Source organism: Pteropus medius, unplaced genomic scaffold (genome assembly GCF_902729225.1).
Source record: "Pteropus medius unplaced genomic scaffold, Ma_sr-lr_union100, whole genome shotgun sequence".
NCBI classification, from domain to species: domain Eukaryota; kingdom Metazoa; phylum Chordata; class Mammalia; order Chiroptera; family Pteropodidae; genus Pteropus; species Pteropus medius.
The window spans coordinates 27,300,056-27,325,476 of NW_024350319.1; the positions used below are offsets into that span (position 1 = coordinate 27,300,056).

Sequence of the window (25,421 nt, forward strand, 5' to 3'; positions counted from 1 at the left end):
CTGGGCAACTTCAATGATTTTCTAATAAACCTCTCGGTCAGTCTCTCGCCTTCAAATACACCTGTACTTGCTGTCAGATATTTTATAAAGAATAATTCTCTCATGGCCTTGTTCAACCATCCTGTATAATTCTCTACTATATGTCAAATTATAAAAATGTTATCTTAGAAATGAAGACATTCTTCAATTTGGCTCTACTTTTCTTGCTTTGTTTTGTATATGTACCTTATACATTGATCAAACTAAACAACTCATTTTTCACGCAAAATACTCTATATTATTTCTACCTGGCTCACAGTGTTTTCTTCTCTCCCTTTCAACAAACTGTACAAAACCTTCCTTCCCTCTGTTTAGTTGAAATACTACCTCAAGATCTATCATTCTTCAAGATCTATCTCAAATGTTCTAATTCCATTATATCAAATTAAATACGATTTCTTTCATTTTTAAACAATCATTCTACATTTGTACATTTTATCAGCATATTTCATATACCAACAACATAGAGTAGTCTTTTATTAAATTATTATTATGCTTAATAATTGGAGTCAATTAACTAAAACACTTAATTCCAAGAACATTCTAATTGTTACCATCTAGTAAAGAAAAAATGGTTTATACTTATTGGAATTTATGTGCATACACTAGAGTAGGTAATCATCTTTGGAGATCCCAACAGTATTTATTTTGACTACAGAATTATATAAACTTATTTTCAGTTAAAAATTTAAATAATACAATCAAACTGATGGTTTTATAGCTAACATCTCCACAAATAATAGGCCTGATTTCATTACTACAGAAATAGTTCTTTATTTTTAGCTGGAATTGAGGACTTAAGGGAAGATCACTTAAATATATCCATTCCTCTGCAGACACCCTGAGTTATTATAGAATTTACGTGATATTTAATACTGTTTCAGAGCTCCTGTTCTGTGATCTATTCCTTGCCATAAGTGTGTGTGTGTGTGTGTGTGTGTGTGTGTGTGTGCATGTGCACACTAGTGGAAGAAGCTAGAGAACTTAAGATAATTGTAAATATTAGAAGCAGAGTAGTGAGTAGGAATCAAAAAATAGAACTCTTAACTGCAAAATCTAAGATGCACTTACAAATGAACGATTTATGTAAGGCAATTTGCATGTCTGGTCTCTAAGTTACAGGAAAAATACTGAAACAAAATTAAAAAACAATAATATTGATAATATTGCTCTATCCATTAAAATAACACTTCAAATTTTTTATACACCATGACTTCACTGCTTTGAATAAAACTGGGCTACAAAACCTTAAAAACAAAGACTGAAACAATATAATCTAAGTAAGTTTTGAAATTGAGAATTGCAATTTCTAAATATGTAAATTATAGAAACAGTTGTCATTAGATCAATTTAATTACAGAATCAGAAGTAATTCTGAGTAAGAATTTTATAAGAGGCTATTAGCTCACTAATCTAACAGTTATTAAGTATCTGCTTTCAGTTAGGACAGCTGGCATAAACTGAGAAATAAATTACCATAAATCTGAGGCTACGCTTGAGAAAAATGTAATTGATTATAAGATGTCTATTGTAATTATCTGACTATGGTAGGGAAGAGATTGCTTAGCTAAATACTCAAAAGAACGACAGTTTCGTGACCAGCTATTCCAAGAGGTTGGAGCTTTTGGAAACTTTTGATAATCCTATAGTTCCAACAGATAAAAAAATCAGAAGAGATAAAAGTGTTCATTGAAAAAGTAAACAGGGGTTCTAGAATTAAATAAAACTACAGTTAAACAGCTCATGGTGACACCAGTTATGGCAATAACTGTCTTAAAACTTCTGCAGGACAGGTTGCTTCTGGAGAATTTTATTTTAAAGCACATGTAATTATGATCATATAAACATGGGTTCTAACTGAATTCAAGAAGCCCTCAGTTTTAGAATACAGAAAGTAAGATAACTCATTCATATAGTTTCCTGATATTCAAATTGTACTAGTAAAATCCACACATTTTTACTACTAAGAATTCACATTATTCTTATTCCTCAGGAAAAGTTTTAGAGAAGGATTATTTCTAACAGTATGGATTTAAAAAAACAATCTCTAGTTTATGATTTTAAAAGATTTACATTTTGACCAGTTGGAGCCAAATCCAAATATTAGCAAGGCTGACACTGTGATAGAAACACTACAGGAATTTAAAATCAGTCCTCAAACCCATGCAAACCAAATAACGTCAGACAAGCAACAAAATAAAAAGTTCCAAGGCAGAGATATGACGACTAAACAAACTGCAATCCCTGAGTGGACACTTGATTTAAAAAAACAAGGAGTTTGAAAGACATTATTGGGAGGGCAACTGGGAAAATCTTAAGTGTGGTCTATACATTAGTGAAGAGATAATAGTATTACATCGAAATTAAATTTCCTAAGTTGAAGAGATAACAGTATGACATCAAAGTTAAATTTCCTAAGTATGATAATTTTAGTGTGGGAGTGAAAGATAATGACTTTGTATTTAGGAAACAAATACTGAAGTATTTAGAGGTCAAGTGTTATACTGACTGCAACTAATTTTTAACTGGTTCTGAAAAAGTGTGTGCGTGTGTATAGAGAGGGAAATGAGTGTGCTCATTAAAGATAAGTAAGGGCTAGTGAAAAGAGCTTTTAAAAAGAGATAAGTTTTAAAAAAGATAAGTAAAAAAACCAAAACAGAATCCTTAATCTTTCATTTGGATTAATAGAAGTATATGTTCTGGAGTAGCAAGGAAAAGAAAGTCTTTAAAAAGATCAACACATTGGTTGGAAAGTACTGTTTGGTAGAGAAAGGGAAGTAAGAAGGACAGAGAGCAAATGGAGAACACAGTAAAGGAGAAGAGGAAGAAATGAAATTAAAATCTGGGGAAAGTCAGTCACTAGCCAGGCCTTGTCAACCAAAGTTTACAAGGTCAACTACTTTCTCTCTTTGTTTATTGTTTTTGTTTTATCTTTTATTTATTTATTTTTGACAGCCAGAAAGATAGTAACTCACTCAAAGTCATAACTACTTCTAAGTAATGGGTTCAGGAGCTAATCTCCGGTTTGTCTTCTGAGATCATGCTCCTACTAGTGCTTTGTATTGAATTGGAAAATTTGAATTCTAGTTCTCTCATTGACTTGTGGTAGCACTTTTTGTGTTTAGCCTTTGCTCATGTGAAATTGTCGAAATGCACCTTAACAGAGATAAAAGAAATGAAATTTGTGTTTCTCAAAAGTACAACAGAATTAAAAACTACCATGATGATCGGTTTTCATATAAAAAATGTAATCCCTATGCCATTTATTTCTATCAACTGTAAAATTGCAAAAAGTATTTAAAAAATATAATATGGTTCAAAGGAAATCTCAGTCAAATTAAAGAAAGGAAAATATATTCTTATTCTAAAACCATAAATATTTTTGGAATAAGCTATAAAAATTTAGAATTTAATGCTTTAACTAAAATGGTTCTTAAACAGAATATATGTATCTTCAGCCAACATAGTTTTAGCTTACCTTTTTAATAGGTGATGTAGGTGTTGCCTGACCAGATGACACAGGTGTTGTAACAGCTACGGGAGCTGCTTGTGTACTAGAAGTATTGGCATTAGTTACAGAAGCCATGGGTTTTGTCTTATCTATTTTAATAAAAAAAAAAAAAAGAACATTAAGAATCAGGATTCTATATTAACTCAGTTTCAATGACTGGGAAAATATTACTTTATAGTCTACCTTTGTTTAAGGTTTTGTTAAATCAAATTCTTTTATCACTATTACCCTTTTTAACAAGTGAATTTTTAAGGAGTTTCTAAAAATGTCTCAATATATATGTTGAAGTAAATAATATGAAGAAACACAACAAAGCTTCTAAGAATAAAAAGCACAAATAGAATCTGACTTTTGTACTTTAAACACTATGGAAAATTTTAAAATCTTTAAAATTAATATTTAAAACTTGAATGCATGAATACAATGTTACTTAACAATTTACAAGAGCTATGTAATTTTCTAATGAATAAACAACTTATGTTGCTTATCTAAAACTGACGGCTCCTCTTTATTACAGGGAATCTAAAAGTGCTTTTTGTCAATATTCCCGTTAAACAGTATGCTTCAATGTCACAAAGAGTATGCCTTTTCGCCCCTAAAAAATCTGTAAGTTAAATGGACATAAACATTAGCTGAATTAGGTTAAATCTCTTTTCATATTGTATCAAGACAATTTCCAACTAGTAATGAATCACTTAGAAAGATTTTTAAAAGTATTAGAAAAATTAATCTGATGCTAGAAAAAATTCAAAGACTGTTCAAATACATAAATCAGATTATCTTTTAACAAAATGGTCACTAAAAATGTAAATTTTTAAATTAACTGTAATTTATAAATGAACTAGAAAAGCTTACTTTCCAAATGGCCAAAGCTCATTTTATTTAGTTTTAAAGTATTCCCTTGGTTTCAAAATGGGGCAAGACAGGTATCCTTCTATACTTTGAGGAAGAAATATACTGTTTTAAAGCTCTATAAAATACTCATTTCAAAATATTACTTCTCTCCCTCCTTTAGGTTAGTTTTCCAAAGAAATCTTCCATCTTAAGTTATCATTATTGTATGCTACTATACTTTATAAGTAGACAATATTAAAATATTCTTATCTTTAGAGTAACTATAAATATCCTACTAACAATCTAAATTTGCAATGATTCATTCAGTTCTATTTGTGACTAAGAAAACATCCATAAGATGTTAATAGGTGAAAAGAACACTATCTCAAACTATACCACAGGACAAGGTCAAACTGGGATACTTAAAAATCACTATAACCTTAGCTTTTCGAATAAACTGAATGAACTAGACTCAGTCTAATAAATTTTATTCTCATTGTTAAATAATACCTCTTTTCCTTCAACAGAAGCTAGCCTATTCAGCACAGTTAAATTCAAATCATATGTAATCTAATTAGACCATCTTCCTGAAAAACGAGACACCTAACTAGACAGAGAGAGTAATTCAATAAATATTTATTAAGCGTATCCATACTTCAGGTACTGTCATAGGTACTGAGGATGCATCAACCAATGAAAAGACAAAATATCTTAACTGCACAGAGCATACAGTCTAGTAAATAAAAAAACAAGACGAAATTCAACAGATTTTCTTTCATTTTATATTCTCCTTTCTTCCTATTTTCTCTTGATTTAAAAATGTTTTTTATTAGTGCATCCTACACACCAAGGAGTGTATACGCATGTATGTAAACATTTGTTTGGTTTAAGAATAATAATGAAACAAACCCCATGTGCCACCATCGAACTTAAATAAACATTATCAATACTGTTGAAGCCCTTCTATCCATTTGATTTCAGTGAAGAATGACAATTTCAAGTCCAAGAGGGAAAAAAACTTGAAAGCAAAAATATATCTCCTTCTTTTCATTCTCTCTACTACCTCTCAAATTTATAATTTTGAAAGGAAATTAAATTTTTGGTTAAGTTCCTATTTAAATCTGATTTATGAAAAGAACACTGATACAAAACTTTATAAAAGAAAATTCAGCAAAACAGTTATTTTATGTCAAATAGTTTCCCAAGGAAATAACTTTACAAAACGTAGAAAAAAGAAACAGCTTAGAAATTGTCAAATAAAGCTGTAGCTCTACAGGGAAACGGCTGCTTTCTCAAGCTTGCCAAATAAAGTATGATAAAGCCTTGTTGATATTAAAAGAGTGAGAGAGAAGGAACCACACAACATTTACATGGATTAATTCTTAAGACAGAGTCAAATTTTCCTGGCACGACTGACTACTAGCAACAGGAAGAACAAAATTATCATAGTACAATGCTTCAGAGGAACATTTAAAGTTAGATCAGTGAGAAACTAAGCAGAGAGTGATTGGTATGCTTAAACTCCAAACAAGGAACTAATACAATGCAATTTGATGGTAACTGGTTCTATCTATATTTTATTTCTCATTTTACAAGAAGGAAATTTCAACCAAAAGAGGTCAGGAGCACAACTGGTCTAAATCTGAAGTTTTTTCTTTGTTTTAAATAGCTCCCCAGTGCCTATCATTGAACAGTGGATTGTATAAAAAGAGCCAATTAAGAAAAAAATTAGATAACAAAATCTCAGAAATCTCTGTGAGATGCTTCAATTTCCAATTCTCGAATTCTTACTACTGTATACAAGAAATAAAAGACTTGACACATGAGTTAGGAGATCTGGGTATTCTAGAACTGGCTATCTTGTGCACAAGTGAATTATCTGATTTGTAATTATATTTTTTACTACAGGCTGGGGCCAAGGCATGTCTCACAGAGAGGAGATTAACTACATACAAAAAAAAAACTTTAAATATGGGCAAAAATATCTGAGTCAATTTAAATTTCAATGATAATCATTTTACCTTTCCGTTTTAGTAAAATAAACAAGGGAAACAGCACGAACTTAATTAAAGTGCCTTAATTAGGTAAGGATATATATTGAGCATATTTAAATTAGTAGAGTTTAATATTATACAATTATTATACAAAAGCTAACACTTATAATTGTTATATACTATCCACATAAAGCAGGTATTATCATCAATCTAAGATTAAATTACCCACATCTACAATTATATGCATGAATCAATCTGTGTACTTAAACACTGTGTATGCTGATTCTCATATAAATTGCTTTTATAATTAGAAATATTTTAATTAGCATGTTATACAAATAAATTATAATATTAATGACTACCTGTTGCTTTAGCTTACAATTTTACCCACATTACTGTCTCACCAAAGCAAAAGATATACTGACTTACCTGACCAGCAATGTGACAGCAATAAATAAAAAAATTAAAGTCCTAAGTAACTAAATCTAGCCATTTATATAGCTCAAAAACTCTATGTGTATTCCCAAAAAATAATTAGTTACTTGTCAGATTAGCAAGCTTCAAGTAAACATAGGAATCTCAAACACGTTACCAGGAAACAAAGCTAGCCTATATCTGTTTAGCAACATCTTTTTTTTTTTTTAATGGAAAACAGAAATAACAGTATGTTCCTTAACATGTGTTTATTTAGTAAATGTTAGCTTCTCACATTTTCTTATGAAATATTTTGCTCAGTGCATAAAAGTAAAATGATTCAAAACTTTTGTTGTTTGTAGAGGAGATATAGGAAGTCCAAGAAATTCCAGAGCTGCATTTGTGTTAACCAATGACCACCGAACTGGTTCTGATATTGATAACAATTTTTTCACTGAACAAAAAATTTAATGGAAATGGTATATTTTTTTTCTGATAAAGTTATGTTAAAATGCCAGGTTATAGAACTCAAAGATGGCAATACTGGAATTGCATGCTGTTCAGAAGTTTTGAGTGATTAACTGATACAGGATAAGATAATAAATGTTCATTAATAAAATTAATTTGGTAAACAAAATCTATAAAAACATGTGAGCAAGAGGAAAAAAATGCATAAATATCCTTGATAATAAAAAGGAAAAGAATGAAAATTGTTATAGTAACTTTGTAAAGCAATTTGGCAGCATCTATAAAAACTGAAAATGTAACTAATAATTCAGTTTTAAAGTATAGCTATTACAGAATCTCTTGCATGTACACACAAAGAGGTAATCACACAAATGATTGTTGCAGCATTATTTGCAACAACAAAAAACTGGGAAAAAGGTAAATATTTATCAGAAGGGAAATGGATGTTTTTAATGAATACTATATAGCAACTAAAGGTATAAGTTATGTAGATATAGATACGTATGAACAAATTTTTAAAAAACTTCTGAGTAAAAAAAAGCAAGTTGCGTAACAACTCCTAGGGTATAAAAATAAAAATACAAAACCACCTTATAATTACTATGTATTACTTCTGATGTACATAAGATAAGAGTATAAAAATGGACTAAAAGATTACAGAAAAAATTCATGATGGTGATTGTCTCTGGGAAGAAAGGAAAAGGAAGCAGACTAGGGCTCATGGTTAAAGAAGACAACTGTAATGTTCTAATTTTATTAAAAGAAAAATTTAAAGCAAATACAGCTAAATGTCAACAGCTGTTAGGTCTTGGTATTTGGAATATATAAATGTTTATTATATTACACATTTCTGTTTTTAAAATTTCTCAAAGCAAATTTTCTATGCCCCCAGAGGAAAGTATCTTGAGTTATTCCCAACTTCCTAAAATTTTACTGTTTCTTAGGTAATATTCAGGATGCTACTAGGAGCAGTTTCCCAGACTTTTGGGCCTCAGAAAGTAGCAAGAACTTTCTTGAACTACTGGAAACCCATTTACACCCTATCTGTACCATCTCATGGGAGACTTATAAGCCTCTTCACCTAACTTAAAAACATAGGTCAGAAAAACACAGAGGATGAACAAGAGTCTCCAGGTAATTAGAGAACAATAAAATCACAACTATACTTATGTTTTTAAATACTCCCTGAAAGGTAATTTACTGACTTGGTACATATCCGACCTATTAGCACAATCAGTCCGAAAAGTTTCAAAATTAAAACCTGGTCTCATCTTACTTTACACTGAATCAAATGTCATTGAAAATCCCTTTATCTTTCAAATTTTACCTGTTTCAGCTTCTGATTCTGAGTCATCTTCCTCATCTTCTTCACTAGAGCAGCTAGATTCATCTTTCTTTCCTTCTTCTTCATCATCGACCTTTTCTTGTTCCAGAGATTCAATACGGGATGCATTTTTCTCTGGCTCAATAATCAATGTCTCTTTGCTATGAAAGGAAAATAGCTTTCAAATGATTATATATATACAAAAAGTCAAACTTTTTCCCAGATCCACAAAATCTAACAATCATGTCTGTGGCCATCATGCCAACTCATTTTTAACAAGAACAAAACCTAAAATTTTACTTACTTTTTAAAGGTCTTCTGTGATTGATTATTTTCCATATTGGCTGTTGATTCAATTAGCGGAGACTTCTTTTCCCGTTTTTCACTATGGAGCTTTATAAAAGTTATGTAAAGAAAAATAGAATACTATTAAAATAATATTAATAAGCAAAATACAGAATTTAAAGTAATAAAGTGGTTTTCTAAAAACTAAACAAAAACAAAATACAACAAATAAAAGATTTAATTTGCACTTGAAAAGAACTTGGATAAAGAAAAAAAAAGGAGAAAGTTAAAAAGCTCCATGAAGGATTAAATTGGATTTTTTTTAGATCCCTCAGACTTTAGTTCACAGAAAAATTCAGGGTCTAATCACCACTTAGGATATCTGATAACATTTTACTTAAAAATCTGTTTCCTAGTTTCATTACTCCTTTCTTATCTAGGGCCTGCTATTTGAGAAATCTGAGATTTTTATAGTTTCTATTTTCTAAGTGAACTTTCTCATGCAATTATAAAAACATGTTTTTCTTGAAAACATACATATTATAGAAATATTCATGTTGTGAACAGGAGGTTAGAGAAATGTGGATAAGCAACAGAAAGACAAAAATAGCACCACTACTCTTTTATTTTCATTGTCATTTAGTTTTATTCCCAGGAATAACTTAGAACCAAAAAGTACAAAACATCACAAGAATACTTTTTAAAACTGTCTGAAATCCAAAGCTATTAAGAGAATTCACTAATATAATTTTTAGATAGCCATCAAACATACCAGATTTTGTTTCTTTTGCAATTCTTCTAAATATCCTAAAATGTCTTCATCTGCTACATCAAAGGCTGTCTGGCCCTAGGTAGGAAACAAGGGAAGTGGTGATAGTAAAAAGTCAGTATATTATAAAACGTCTTTGATGATTCTAATGATTATATAGGAAGAAGTTAGATAACATTTTTTTTTATGGCAGCTATAAAACATAGTATGTAAGACTTGAAGGAGATGTAAGAGAAATCCATGTGAGTGAGAAGCAGCTGATCACTCTCCTTCAATTTTTTTGGTTACAGCTTTATTTAGATGTAATTCACATACCATGCAATCACCCATTTAAAGTATACAAGTCAATAGTTTTTAGTATATTCAGAGTTTTACAACCATGACACAATCAATTTTAGAACATTTTCATCACCCCCTAAAAAACTGACATACCCATTACCAGTCACTTCCCCACTTTCTCATCTCCCCTCGACTGAGGCAAACACTAATATATTTTCTGTTAGTATGAATTTTCCTATTCTGGGCAGTTCATATAAATGAAATCATACAATATGTGATCCTTAGTGACTGGCTTTTTTCACTTTGCATAATGTTTTTAAGGCTCATCCATGTTGTGGTATGTATCACTACTTCATTTATTTTTATTGCTGAATACGCCATTGCATGACATACCACATTTACTATCTATTTGGTAGTTGATAAACATTTGCTTTTGCTTTCTAGCTATATATAATGAAAAATACTGTTATGAACATTCATGTACAAGTTTCATTACCTTAGGTGTATAGCTATGAGTGAAATTACTGGGTCACATGGTTAAGTCCATGTTTAGCTATTGAGGCTTTATTTCTTTTTGATACCTCCATAAAAATTAACTAAATTCTTAGTAGAGTAATAAAATAAAAATATTTATTTCTAAACTGCTTAAAGTTCAGCCAGCCATAGGTATGGCTTAGTTTCAAAAAGTAGTCCAGATGAACATCTGTCAATCTATTTTTATTCATTGTGGAAAAGCAAATTTCAAAGAGCTGTTGACCAAACATAGTAAGGATTTTTCCTGTTGCTTGCATTAGCCTTTATAATAACCTTACTGTTACAAGTTTCCAGAATACTCAAAAGTTCACAATTAGAAATCATTCTGAAAGAAAATTCAAATTTCTTTCATAAGAGGAGTCCCACATCCATAGCAAAGTCAGAGGGGGAAATAATAATGACTTCTAAAATCACACAAATTCTTCCATTTAAAAACAAACAAAACTACCACCCTCGATTCTATACCAATATCAAGATGGTGACATCTACTTAGGAGTTAAATTTCCTAACACTACTCCATATTCGAACTAGCTTTTCCATTGTCTGTTTATAAAAGATATGGTCTCTAACATATATCTTGAAAATACATAATATGCTGCTTTATCAAGATAGGAGAATGTATGTATTTAAATTTTAAAGATTCAAAAACACTTTTATATCTGCCTTTTCTTATTACAAAGTCTTCCCAGTAAGAACTTGAGGCAATCTATCATCCTTCCCCGTTCAATCCAAAGTTTCAGTTTTAATAAACTTCCCCACCCCCATTTCCACCTTAAGTATTAAATGCTAAGAATTAAATTTCTGAAGAACAAAGGGCTCTGAAACAAAATAAGTGGCTCAAAATCCGAAGGTGACTTTTAGATCAGCAATACATGTTAATCCCAGTTTTGCTCTATCATATTCTCTTTGTATGATTCTACAATGTTATATATGCTACACTTGTTAAGCAAACTGTGTTCAAGAATATGTTATTATTTGGAAATATCTCACAGGCTTCTTTTTAAGTATTAAATTAAGCATTTATCAACCCATATAAATGAAATACCACATCTTGAACATTTTTTTGAACTATAATAAAATGTGAGCAGCAATTAAAGGTAATGGTAGGTTATTTCAGTAACCAAGGAATTTTCCTTTATAAGAATAAGAAATTGGATCGCCTTACTAACCTTTCTTTTCACTTTCTCCCTTGAAAAATGAGTCTACTTTGCAAACAGCAGCTGATAGAAAATAAAAACTAGAGTAAAATGTAGGCTATACACAGAAGAGTTTCTAATTTCAAAAAAGTACACCCTTCAACTTAACTCAGTAACTTAACCATGCTCCTTAAACAATTGATAGGACAGTTATGAAGCTAACCAACTGTAAAATTATAAACATTACCTGATTCTTAACTACTATAAGGCTACTTATCCCTTCAATAATGGGGTACTAATGAAATAGGGAATATAAGCAGTCACTCAAAGCAACCAGGAAGCAAGTGAGGAGGGCTCAATATTGAGGTATGAAAAAATAACTCTACCAATTAAGAAAACTATCTTTAAAAAATTACTGCTTAAAAAAAATCAATTCAATACATTTTTAAATTACCAGAGCCACAGTAGAACCACTGTTTAACTTCATAGTCTCTTCATTCTTCTTTCCTCACTTATTCTAACTAAATTGCTTTTGTAGCTATGATCTCTCTTCATCTTCATAACAACCAGTGAAGTAGTCAGAACAAGCATTATTATGATTCGCATTGTACAGATGAGGGAACCCAGGCTCTGAGTATATGGTATTTGTCCAAGGTCATGTGGGTAAGTGAAGGGTAAGTGGGAGTAGAATGTAGGTCTCTATTGCTCCACTGTCTTTATAGAAAATAAGAATAAACCCAGATAGAATCAGAAAAAAAATTCATTGTGCCCATTAATAACAGAAGCAGTTTTGTCATTCATTTAAATCTTTACAATGACAGCTATGAAGCTAAAGAGTTTTCTACCAATGACTGTAATACTTGCATGTAGAGAAAATTTCAACTAGAAATGCATCTTAGTTAATATTGTAAAAGGGACAATATTTGGGTACATTCTAGTAAAACTATTTTAATAAGTTAAAGAAGCAAAATAAAATTATAACTTTATATTTAAAGTATGTATCACATAATTTATAACGAGTTAAAATGACGGCAAATGTTTTACAGTTTGTAAATAAGGTAAAGAAATGAGACCAAAATCTCTAAATACTGTAATTTTAGAACATTTTTTCTATTTTCACGTAAAAAGACTTTCAAGTTTTCCATAATATGGTTTATTAAATTATATACAGTCCTCAAATTATGTTTTCTATCAGTAAAAAAGTCATCTATATTCTGAAAGTATGTTATGTACATTTCTTGACATTTAAAAAAGAAATTTAGCAAAAAATCTTCAATATACAAGTACTGAAGAAAGTATCAAATGATAAGATAAATGCATATAGGCAGGCTTAATCAATTAAGACTAATTTGTTTGGACTGAACATGAAGTATGACATGTTATTTTAAAATGTAGTCAGTGAAAACAGAGATAGCCTAACTCACAAAGGCAAAATTATAAAATTAAGTCTAATAAAAATATCTTCAATCACTATAGAATATAGTACTCAAAAAAAAAAAAAAAGAGCTTGTATTGGGGTATATTTATGCCACCAGGGCCTTTAGAATCTTATATTTAACTCTTTGCTATTAAAAGACATCTTGAATATTTGATATTTTAAAAGAAAAATCATATTTTGATAAAAATTTTAAAATCATATTTTTATAACTTATGAGTATCTGGAAAAATAAAATATGAGAAATCAAAAATTAAGAAAAGATGCAGAAGAACTTAGCAGAATAAAAAGAAACAATTATTAGGGCTTTAAGTAAATTATTCTACCTCTCTAATCATGTTCCCCAATCTGCAAAACTCATATAACAACTTCACAGGGTTGTTAAAAAAATAGCATTCTTCTAAAACAAGTTGAAAACTAAAATTCTAAGGAATTATGAGGAACAATTCTTTTAAGATCATATAAAGATGTACCGAAGTAATGAAATGAGAGGATAAGTATTAAAATATAGGGTGGCACAAGGAAATACTATTGTAGTAATATAGAAACGAAAGGTGAAGCAAAATGATTTTATATGTAGTTTTCCTCCTGGAGCTTCATAATGAATTTATATGGCATAGGAATTAGATAATTATAGAACAGAAGCAAGATAAAATAATTTTTTCTCATACCTACTATATATTGCATGTTTCACTAGCAAACAACATGTTTAAAGTAGGAAGTGATATAATCTTGTTTGCAAACCATTTCGATTAAAAAGTTTCTATCTTCTGGTCCTTATTTAGAGGCCACTAACACTGAATGAACCATTATCAGTACATGTCAGTGGACAAGTGGCCTGTGGGGGGCTCTATTTGGGAGAGAGACAGGAATGCAGAACAGATTGCAGAAGGTACAGGTATTCGTTCACTAATTTCTTCATAAAAATCCCAATTGCTGGGGGAATTTCTACACAGGAGAGGAATATTAACTGTCAAGCTAAAATTAGCTGGTTTTTCACTGAAAATTAAACAGTATCAACATTTATTTGTCTTCTAATACTGATTACAGAACAGAAAACTTATGATAAAAAACAACAAAGCAAATTATCAAGAGTTTTGATAAAAAAATTTAGATTGAATACTCATATATAAGGGCAAACCTATACTAACAAATGGATCATTCTCAAACATTTTTTATCTTGATTCTCTTAAAGATTCTAACAACTTCCTATGATTTCTTGCCTTCACATATCTTAAAAACATTTATAAATACATATATGAAATAGTCAAGAAAGAGCAAAGTAGTTCAGAGGACTTCTTTATCTCTTTATGTAAGCAACTAGGACATGAATGCACTATTACCCTCAATCTCCAACCATGTACCCATGAGAAAATCATGGGCATACGTATATCTCTTTCCTTTGCAAATCCCCAATTAGAAACTGCAGTTATTAGCATAACCAGCACCAGTACTCATTTTAATGGACACCACAGAATTAGATGTCCCTGTTTGAATAAAGATGAGATCATTTTAAAAACATCTACTAAGTAATTTACTACATTAACCTATGAAATGCCATATATAAGATATTCTATGGAAGTTAAAGATAATTAAGCTCACTAGAAAAAACATGTTTTAAGCTCTACAACTACTGGTAGATGATTCTTATCTATCAATATGGAATGGGAAGGAATTAGTAAGAATGTTGGTGACACTGATAGTACTTGAAAGGGAGCAGAGGAGAAAAATCTAATTGAATAAGGAATCTGATAACTTCAATATATTCATGATTTTGTGAAAAGCACTGATATGACATTTGCTCCCTCCTTCCCTCTAATTGGATTTTATTAAAGTATATCGTTTACCTCACTAAACTTTTCTCAACTGCAAAACTAGGAGACTAGATGTTCTATTTCAAATCTTATTTGGCACAAAACCTTATGGTTTTTAAAATTCTCACCTGATATAAGACACTGCTATTCATGTCACTTAAAAAGCTACTATAAGCAAGCTGATAAGACTAGCAGCTATAGAGAATTAGAAGCACTCAAATCTACTATGGTAATATAATTACTGAAAGAGTAATACTTCTTTCTTGGCAGAATAAGGACAAAACCGCTTCATAGGTAGCTGAAAAAGATTTAAACAATTAATTGATAATAAGAATCAATAAATAATTAACAAAATAGTTTTGTATAGTTAATAAAACTTAATAAAAATATACAATTTATATTCTTTTAATATTTTTGAGATAAAAACTGAATTTCTAAAAGTTAAGATATTTAAAATACATTTAAAAGGCCTACCACTTTGTTGACCATCTCCATATCGCACAGATTGTCCACTAAAATTCGACATGCTTCTTCTTTACCCCAGTGAGCTGCAGCATGAAGCGGTGTCCAACCATCGTAATCTTTAATATTAACATCATAGCCAGCCTGTATTAAAAGTCTAAAATAAATTATAATAAATTAGATAATCATTAAAATCTAGAAATGAGCAAAAAATCAATGGCTTTATACCATGCGAGTTAACAAAAATTTGCAATATATTTCTCTTTTCATAGCTCAGATCCCCTCTCCTCAATGAATTAATAAAGGGAAAAGAAAATAATTCTCAGAAAACCCTAGCAAAGGGGATTTTGAGTTACTGCCATAATAATACATTCAGCTTTAATTAATTCCTAATGACTATAAGTCCTTATGGTTTGGTGTGACATGATTAATTCTTGTTACTATGACTTGTTAATTAAAATTTTCAGAGGAAAGTCTATATAGTTTTTCAATGTGAGATCAAAAACTACTGGATCAATTTGTATGTTAGACTGATTTATTGCAGGGATGTCTTCAGGTGTCCATATGATATATCATTCTCAGGCTTAATGTATTCTAAAAATATACTGAGATTAAACAAGCTTATTTTGTAGTGTTTTTGTTCTTACAGTTCAGGAACTGGTTTGTGAATGCTTTCATGAAACTTTATGATCAACCAAGGGAAATTTTCTTAGGAAAATGACAATCTGACTGTTAGGAACAAAACAAAGCAAAACAAACATTCCAAAGGGTCAAGTCTACTTTTCAGTAGCAGTAGATAGCGGATATTTCAATCATCAACAAAGCTAGAAAATAGGAATACGTTTTAATACAAAGTAAAGAATTGTACAAAATTATATTAGTATGCCCTTCTGACTACACACAGACATCAACCTTTATTTAATTTAGAAATTAAGCTCACAGAGAACAAAGAATATGTCTATAAAATGCGCATAGCAAGTCCAAAACACACCCCCCACACGCACGGGCAAAACACTAAATACTTTTACAACTCATGAAATCTGGTGACTTTCACCTTACTTCCAAGATGTTGAGCTTGAGAAGGGCTTCTTTTTACCTATAGGAGGTGGTAGTGATAGCTAATATATAACTCTTCATTTATTTATGTTTTAAGAACAGATTCCCTATTTCCTAACAATATCTAAAGCAGCTGTCTCCAATTCTGGCTCCGTAAAAGAACGATCTGAAGAACTTGTTTAAAAAAAAAAAAAAAAAAGATTCCCCAGCTCCACCCCAGTTCTATTGAATTAAGCAGCATACCAGGAGATGGGCCCTGTACATCTATATTTTTAATAAGTCCCTCATATGATTCTCATCACTGCCTATCACCTGTCTGCAGACCAACATTTATTTTATTTTATTTTTTTAGGCAAGGTAACTCTTGATTGACCTCTCAAATTGCAAGGACCTTGTCAGCTTACAATCCCTTAAGTTTTTACGCCTACAGCACCTGGTCTTCCTCGGTGGTCTCTCATCCAGGTACTAACCAGGCCCAACCCTGCTTAGCTTCTGAGATCAGATGGGATTGGGCTTGTTCAGGGTGGAATGACCGTAGACTGCAGACCAACATTTGAGAGCCTGTAAAGAACAGGCTAACACATATAAACCCAGAGATTTAAGCTAAAAAAAAAAAAGTCCACTAAAATATATTATCGAAAACTTTGTGAGAGACAGAAATAAGACTGGGATATAAGATAATAAAAATATATCCCCCTTTAGAAAATATGAACTATAATACTATTAAATATTCTGAACATCAAATTATAAGTGCTTCAGAGTCTGTGTGGAGAGGAAAGAGCCAGGAAGGTAGATATATTCCCTTCTCCCAAAAAACATACTGTTCTCTGTACATGTCAGGCCATACAAGTATACACAAAAGTATAAGACAATACTTATTATATTCGAGGAGCTTCTAATGGAGGACAAAAGTCAAGTAAAACAACAATCAACCCTCACAGACAGATTCTGTGATGGAGATGCAATGGAAATATAGAACTGAAAAGGATCAAAAGCACTGAAAGGGGCTAATTCTATTTAGGGAGGAAGGGGTAAGTGAGAAGATCATATTTGATGTGATATCAAAAATGATATCTTCTATTTATTTTTCATTTCATATATATTTTATTTTTATAAGTAATATATTCACAAAGTTCAAAAATAAAAAAGAATAAATGGCAGTACAGGGGGCGGGACTCTTCCACCACCAAACTTTAGCCAATCCGTTTCCCCTCCCCATAGATAACAATACTACTAATTTTGATTGGATCTTTACAAAGAAATTTTATGCACATAAAAAGCAAATATAATTTAAAAAGTTTTAAATAAACACAAATGATGTATACTTCTCTCCATGTTTTTCACACTTAATAATACATTCTAGTGCTCTTATCTATATGTTTTAATTGTTCTAGAGTATTCAAGTGAAAGGATGCCTCATACATAATTTATTCAACCATTCTCCTATTCCTATTATAAACAATGCTGCTAACACATACTTTACTTCCTATGTGAGAGAGAATATCTGTAAAAGAAGATTCCCAGAGGTAGAACTGCTAACCCAAAGAATAACTGTTACTTTGACAAAATTTGCTCAATTGTCACTTATACTTCCACCAGTAATGTAAGGGTATCTTTTCTGCCAACACAGTGTGCCAAACATTTTGATCTTTGCCAATATGATAGATGAAAAATGGTAATTTATTAGCTTTATCTGCAACTTATTATGAATGAGGTTCAGCGCTGTTTTACATAGCGTTAGAACCCTGTACTGAGTCAGAGGATTGAAAGGAATTTGCTTCCAAGTTGAAAAGATGGTGAATGAAGGTATCCAGATAGAAACAAGAAACAGTAGCATGGCTAAGCTACAACGACACAGGCTTGGAAGCTCAACAGATAGAAATAAGAGTAAGAATTAAGACATCATGACAGAACTTCAAGAAGATATATATAGTTGGAATAATGCATGCCTGAGGAGCAATGGTAGCAGCTTAGTTTAAAAGAGGAGCCAATAGTCAGATGACAAATGGTCTTACATGTAAAATTAAGGAGTTTAACATATATCCTGACCTTCATTGAGAATCTTAATGAAAGATTTTAAGAGGCTGGATAACCTAATTACAAAGCCCATTTAGAAGCAGTCTAGTGATCTATTTTACACTGTAATCCACTATATATACATGTGCGTGTGTCTGTGTGTGTGTGTGTGTGTGTGTATATGTTTGTAGAAACAAGAGTTTTAAGAAACAATATTTACCTTTGCCATATGTAAATCTATTTGATATTTTTTATTCTTTCTTTAAAAAAATGCTGTTGATGGCTCACTAAGTTCCTTTAGTCTAGTGATCTATTTTACACCATAATCTACTATATATACATATATGTATGTGTGTGTGTATGTTTGTAGAAACAAGAGTTTTAAGTAACAATATTTACCTTTACCATATGTAAATCTCTTTGATATTTCTGATTCTTTCTTTAAAAAAAAAAATGCTGTTGATGACTAAGTTCATTTCATGACCTGCTATTGCAGTTTGAAAGTTTGAAGAACTTTAGAGAGAAACAGATGGGGACAAGGAAACTAATTAAAAGTTAACCGTACTACCTCTAGGAGAAAGCTTAAGTTATAGAAGTGAGTAGTGGTTGAAAAAAGGAGGAAATCTGGGAATAGCTGACCCACTTAAATTTCTTCACTGTTTTATATTGATGAGAGAGAATGAGAACAGGATACTAGAAGCCCAAGAGGAACAAAAGGATGCAATAGATTTTGCTGAGGGCCAGTCTTATTTCCTTTCACATACATATAACAAGTTATGCACTGAAGTATTTCTTTTCACATAGCTGCCAATACCTTTGCATTGCATAAGTAAAAAAACAAAAGAAAAATTTATTGTGACATAAAGAAGCTTTCTTCCAAGGAAATTTGATAATCAATATATAGCCCAATACAGTCTAAGTTGCTTATGACTTGATATTTACTATTATGCTAATAGTACTTGAGTCCCAGTGCTCATGTAGTAAAAAGAAACTGTATTTTAGATAAATTACATGTAAATGAATATTCAGTAGGAACCAAGCTCTCAGAATTCTGACAATCAAGCTCTCGGAATATATAAACAGAATTATGACTCTGCTCTTGGTCTCAGCAACCAGAGTTAGTAAATTTGGGAACCTCAAAATGACTCTGTAACAATTTATTAGCTAAGAAGGTAACATGTAATGGTTGTCTGACACTTAAATTTAACTTATTGGAAAACACACTAAAGAAAATAACAGTATAATCGAAATGTGAGAGTGAATGAAAGAGCTTTAGACACAAAGCAATAATATTCAAGGTAATTTTCTCTTTTTCTGTAAATGGACATTAAATAATTTTTATAAGCTGTTTCAAAATGTCTGCAGGTATCTTAAGAAAAGGAACAATGAAATAAACCAAAGTAGGAAAACAACTATGAAAAACAATACTTACTTTAAAACTTCTGTATAGCCTTTAGCAGCTGCAACATGAAGTGCTGTACCTCCAGATTTTGCATGCCGGACATCATTTATATGACCACTATTTAGCCACTGTCTTGCATCTCTTAGCATTATTCGTTCTTCTTCCTTTCGAGCTGCTTCTATATCAACCCCTGATAAAATTAAAATAGTTTTTACTTTTTCTTTATAGAAAATGCTTTCTATAATGGGAAATAAAATTATTCAAAACATTTCAAGTTTAAATGAAAATTAAAAGTGTAATTTTATTTTTGAAAACTGAGTTGCTCATACATATAGGTTAAATGAAGAAATGTGGGAAGAATGTAAATATTTTATTAGCCTTCTCTACTGATTATTTAGTTTTTGCCCCCACAATATTATTTTGGCTCTCTTTTTACCTTTTCTAATTATTTCTTTTGTTTTTCAAAATTTGAATAGTTCACTAGGTCTATCGTCTCAATCTAAAAAAAAATATCAGTCATATCTACCTACTGCTTTGACCAGTTTTCTGAACTCTAGCCTACTAGGTACAAATGTTTATTAAACACTTCAGCTTGAAGGTGCTGTCTTCCTCTAAAATTTACCAGACCTTAAAAGAGATTACTTCTCTACCAACCCTTCTTTCCTTTTCCAACATAGTACATTGTTCACACCATTAATATTAATTTTATAATTTTAGTAAGTTTTATAAATGTTCATTAATTTAAAAGAACTTATTAAATAATAAGCACTGTGCTAGGTTGACACAGTAAGAGTGGGGAGAATTGGAAAAAGAATAGAGTACTCTCGTTCTTATCTTCAAAGAAATCAACATCCTGAGGAAAAAATTAAAATAGAAAAGATAATCCTGAAATTCATGATCTCACGCTGTCCTATGACTTCCCCTGCTAGCTATTTAATAAACAGCATATACCTCAATGCATTTATTTACGAATCTTACTTGAGAAGACTACGAGCTTATTTAATGTAGAGATACTGCTTTTTTATCTTGTATCCTGACTGTGTGGAAGAGTACCTGCTACAAAGTAAAAGGGATCAGTAAATGTTTACTAAATGAATAATGAATGAGTAAAAAACAATCATACACACACAAAGAACACACACATCTCCTCAGTTGTGTTAAGATCTCTAACACAATCTCAGATTGTGTTAAGATCTTAAGTTAAGATCTCTCTTATAATTCATATTCATGTACCCAACTATCTGTTCAGGATTTTTTCTTTTATTCATTCATCCATCTATCCATCCATTCATTCAATATGCACTGAGTACCTACTATATGTCAGGGACTTTATAAAATGCTATGGCTATAGAAATGAAATTATATGGCAGAAGATGATACAACTGTGAAGAAAAATAAAGCAGGGTAAAAGGACATAGAGTAATAAGAAAGAGGTGTTATCTCATATGGGCTGGTAAAGAACAGTTCCTTGATAAGGTGACATTTACAGCAAGAAATAAAGTGAGTGACAGTCATACTATTATCTCGGAGAACATTCCAGGCAGAGGGAAGTACTAGCAGGCTCTGAGTAGAAGCCTGTTTTCAATGTTCTTTTGTTTACAGAGCCAGGGTATTTACAATGAGCAGGATTTGACTTAATTTAGGAGAATCACTTAAACTAAAAAGTCAAGAACAGAAACTGAAGTATTAATATGAAGGCTATTGCAATAATCCAGGCAGGAGTTGATGGTTCTAAAACCAGGATAGTAGCAGTGAAGTTAGGAAAGAGATTAGATTCTGGATTCTTCAAGGCACATCAAGAGAATTTGCTGTTGGTTTGGATATAGGAGAAAAAGAAGTCGAAGATGAATCAAAGGTTTTTAGTCTGAGCATTCTGAAAAACGAAATTTTCAATATCAAAAATGTGTAGTTTGAGATGCCCTAATAGACATGTAATTGGAGATATCAAGTAGTCAAGTTGGATATTCGAGGTTAAGACTACAGAAATAATATAATAAAAAAATATGCCATAGGCAACTCAAATCAATGCTAAAATCTTAATTAAATTTTCCCCAATTTGCTTGCTTCTTGTCCTGTATATACAATACTAGGTACCACTATTTACCCAGCAACCTGGAAGACATACTTAATCCCTTCCTTTAATTACCAGATTTTGAGTTGCCATGCCTAGACCGTCTTCTTGATGGCCCCTATTACCATCTTAGTTCATGACTTAGTCTCACAATTTGACTACTACTATTGGCCTCATTCAGCCTCAGTCCCTTCTGATTCATTCCTCACACCAATCAAAATATGAATGTCTCACTTTTCTACATAAGTTGCTCATCTCCTATAAGACAAAGCTCAGGTTCTTTAGTGTAGCAGACAAAGCCTCTTATAACTTGGTCTCAATGCTTTATTAATCTCTAGTCTTTCTCGTCTATTATCACCCAGTGTTCTAATCATCTAGATCCCTGCACAGGTCCCCAAATACATCATGCTTGTGTGCCGTTGTGCAAGCTATTATCCTCTTCCTGGACTGTACCCTTATCTTGCCTGCTTAGCAAATTATCATTATTCAAGACACAACTAAACTGTTCAACTGAAGCTCAACTTTTAAAGAGTAGAGCATAATTGAAAAAAAAAATTAATTTCAAGATTATACAAGTATAGATAAAGTCATCTTTAAATTAGAGATTGTAATAATATCTCATTACCACATCTGAAAGAAACTTGCAGTAAAGATTTCCCAAAAACTTTATAAAATCAAATATGTACACTATATATGTGTAATGAACAAAACCTACTATAATCTTTATTTAAAAAGTATTACCATTTCCATAATAAAGTAATTTTATATATTAAAAATTTCCTACCAAAAGATAACCAGCCCATCTTATTTAAGATGCCTTCTAATTTTATTAAGAAAAAATTATAAAGTTGTATAATACGTTAAGAAAAACTTTTCTAATTGACTTTTCTGACTGATTTAATTTTCTTATGCTTTATTCTTTCACTTTGTCTTTTAAAACATGATCCTCTTTATTATTTTTACCCCATTTTTGCCTTTATCATCTTAAACATTTTGACTTTTACTATTCTAAATTTACTCTGGACTTAAAATTTAAAACATATACATATATACTTCTTCTAGATTTATCTAATTTCATGCTATCTTTATCTAATTACAAAGCAATTACCTTCTTTTACTTCTAAATCATGCTGTTCTATGAATTACATAAAAACAACTCAAGTTTAAGGGAAATTTCTTATGCTTAGAAAATCTAGTTAGAAAAGAAAGGCTCTTCTCTCAATTCTTAAAATTTTTAAAAAAATATTACTGATTATAGAGTTGCAGATCCTGCTTAATTCATTAAAAATTAAAACCAGAAACAAAACTCATCACATTGTAGTATATATTACAATACTTGCTTTCTAATCCCAGAGCTTTAACTAGCTAGTGACCTTGAAAAAGCCATAACTTCCTCGAATATTAGTATAATAGGTTAAGAACATAGATACTGAAACTAGACTGCTGGGTTTCAATCCCTATCTGCCACTTATTATTTTATTATCTTAGGCACACTTAATCTATGATAATATTCAGTTTCTTTATTTGTAAGATAGGAGTAATGAAACCATCTATCCTATAGGGTTGTTATGAGGATTAAATTAATTGATGTGTGTGAAGTGTTTAGGTCAGGAGCAAGCACCAAGGTGTTAATTATCATTATCAGATCTAAAAGCCTGATTCTGTTTCTCTTTTCTTGCTTTATGATCTCATACAAAGAACATCTTAAAATGCATTTCACTGGTCTTTAATTTACCTACTATAATCACAAGGTTTTTAAACAATAAAACAATAAATATTGAGACTAAATTGGGTATGATATAATAAAGGAATTAGACTATTTTACATCTGTCACTACTATTGAAAACAGTAAATATTAGACTGAAATGGAGACAAATTTCTTAGGTAAGAAAAAATAAAATTAAGCTGGAATTCGGTCAGCTAAGAGATATAAAAATTGACTTATGTCCCAAGCAAAATAAAGAAAATGGCATTAAAATATAAACCCAAAATAGTTTTAGCTACCGTTCAATCATTACTGCTTTCAAAAGCAATTTACCTAAACATAACTTGTTATTCATCAGATATATTAGAATAAGAAGTAACTAAAAGAATGATTAAAGATTTTTAAAAATATTAAATAACTTTCATACCAGGATAAACAATTTGAGAAATCTTACCACTATTAAAGATATATTTAGGGTGCTTGCTCTTTTTATAATTATTAAAGTCTATGAGGGATGTCCCTATCTTTTAGTTTCTCTGGAATAAATTTATGCTATATAAATTCATGTATTTCCATTACATAATAAAATGCAGTCTGGTACAGTGATGAAGAGTGTGGGACCCAAGTATCTGTCACACTATTTGGGAATGAACTACAGCACCACTTCCTACCTGTATGACCTTGGGCAAATCACAGAGTCAAAATTTCTCATCTGTAAAATGGGGATAATAGTAGTATTAACCTCTTAGAATTGTTGTGAGAATGAAATGAGATCATGCGCATTAAGCCCTTTGCTCAACGCCTTGTATATAACCAGCTTTTTAGTAAGAGTTAGCTACTATTAGTATTATCTCTTCACTTTTCAGCTCCAAGGTCATCTCATTTACTATTTCTCACAATTCTTCCTCATGTAGTATTCTTCCAGATTTACATTTTCCATCCTGTTACCTTCTAAGTTACAATAGTGCACTGACCACTGTCATCTAGATATCCTTTAGCGACCACAAAATCAATATATCCCAAAACAAATGCACATATTTCCTAAATCTGTTCATGTCCACATTCAATTCTTCACCAAACTGTTTAAATTTTACCTTAATATTTTCTTAAAACAGCCCTGCTTTTCCATCTTAAATGTCATCTTTTTGGCTCTTATCGTCTTTCACCTGGACTAACATTTAAGAGCCTTCTTCAAGGAAGACATGTCACCATGCACCGCCCCCCCGCCCTTTTTAATTCATCCTCTAAACTGCCATCAGCTTTAGTACTTAAAACCAAATCTAATAAGGTTAATTTTCTGCTGTGATCTTTCTTACATCTGTCTAATGCCTACAAAATAGATGTCCTTCACCCTCTGGCTCCAGCCTAATCTTTTCAGGCCTCACTTCTCCTACTAATTAACTCCTGATTTTCTATCTCCATTACAATTCTAATGAATTCTCCACATATGCTATGTCTCCAATTCCTTTCCTCTGCACATGTTGATAGCCCTGCCTGACATGTCTTTTCTGTCCACCACCTCCCTTCTCTGCCAAGCAAACTCCTTCTCAAATGTCATCACTCTGAAACCTTTCCTGAGTATGGCAAGCAGTTAGTCATAGCCTTTTCTGTTCTCCTACAACATTCTGTTCCTATCTATATTTTAGCACATATATTTAGCACATAGCACACTGCACTGTGAAGCTCTATTTATATTTGCCACTTCAACTACATTGTAAAATCCTTAAGAACAAAGATTGTTCTTTTTTTTCTTCAATACCTAGCACATTTGCTGGCACATTAATCAATACTGAATGAATCTTTACAATTAAAACCAATCGTGCTAACAGTTTCCTTTATATACAAAGAAATCAAAGACAGGAGGTTTTCAGAA

General features: G+C 31.1%; 1 protein-coding gene and 1 pseudogene across 7 annotated transcripts in view; both read right to left on the reverse strand.

The window, feature by feature from the left end:
- The window catches only part of PPP1R12A (protein phosphatase 1 regulatory subunit 12A), a 131,073-nt gene that overhangs the window by 36,740 nt on the left and 68,912 nt on the right, over positions 1-25,421 (reverse strand). For all 7 annotated transcript variants that reach the window (XM_039838911.1, XM_039838909.1, XM_039838912.1 and 4 more), the window contains exons 4-9: positions 19,803-19,962; positions 15,311-15,455; positions 9,642-9,716; positions 8,889-8,977; positions 8,588-8,745; positions 3,518-3,639 (exon numbers count right to left, since the gene is read on the reverse strand). In XM_039838911.1, the coding sequence (XP_039694845.1) occupies positions 3,518-3,639; positions 8,588-8,745; positions 8,889-8,977; positions 9,642-9,716; positions 15,311-15,455; positions 19,803-19,962 (749 nt within the window). The remainder of the gene's footprint in view (positions 1-3,517; positions 3,640-8,587; positions 8,746-8,888; positions 8,978-9,641; positions 9,717-15,310; positions 15,456-19,802; positions 19,963-25,421) is intronic.
- On the reverse strand, positions 16,776-16,894 carry LOC120583396 (uncharacterized; annotated as a pseudogene).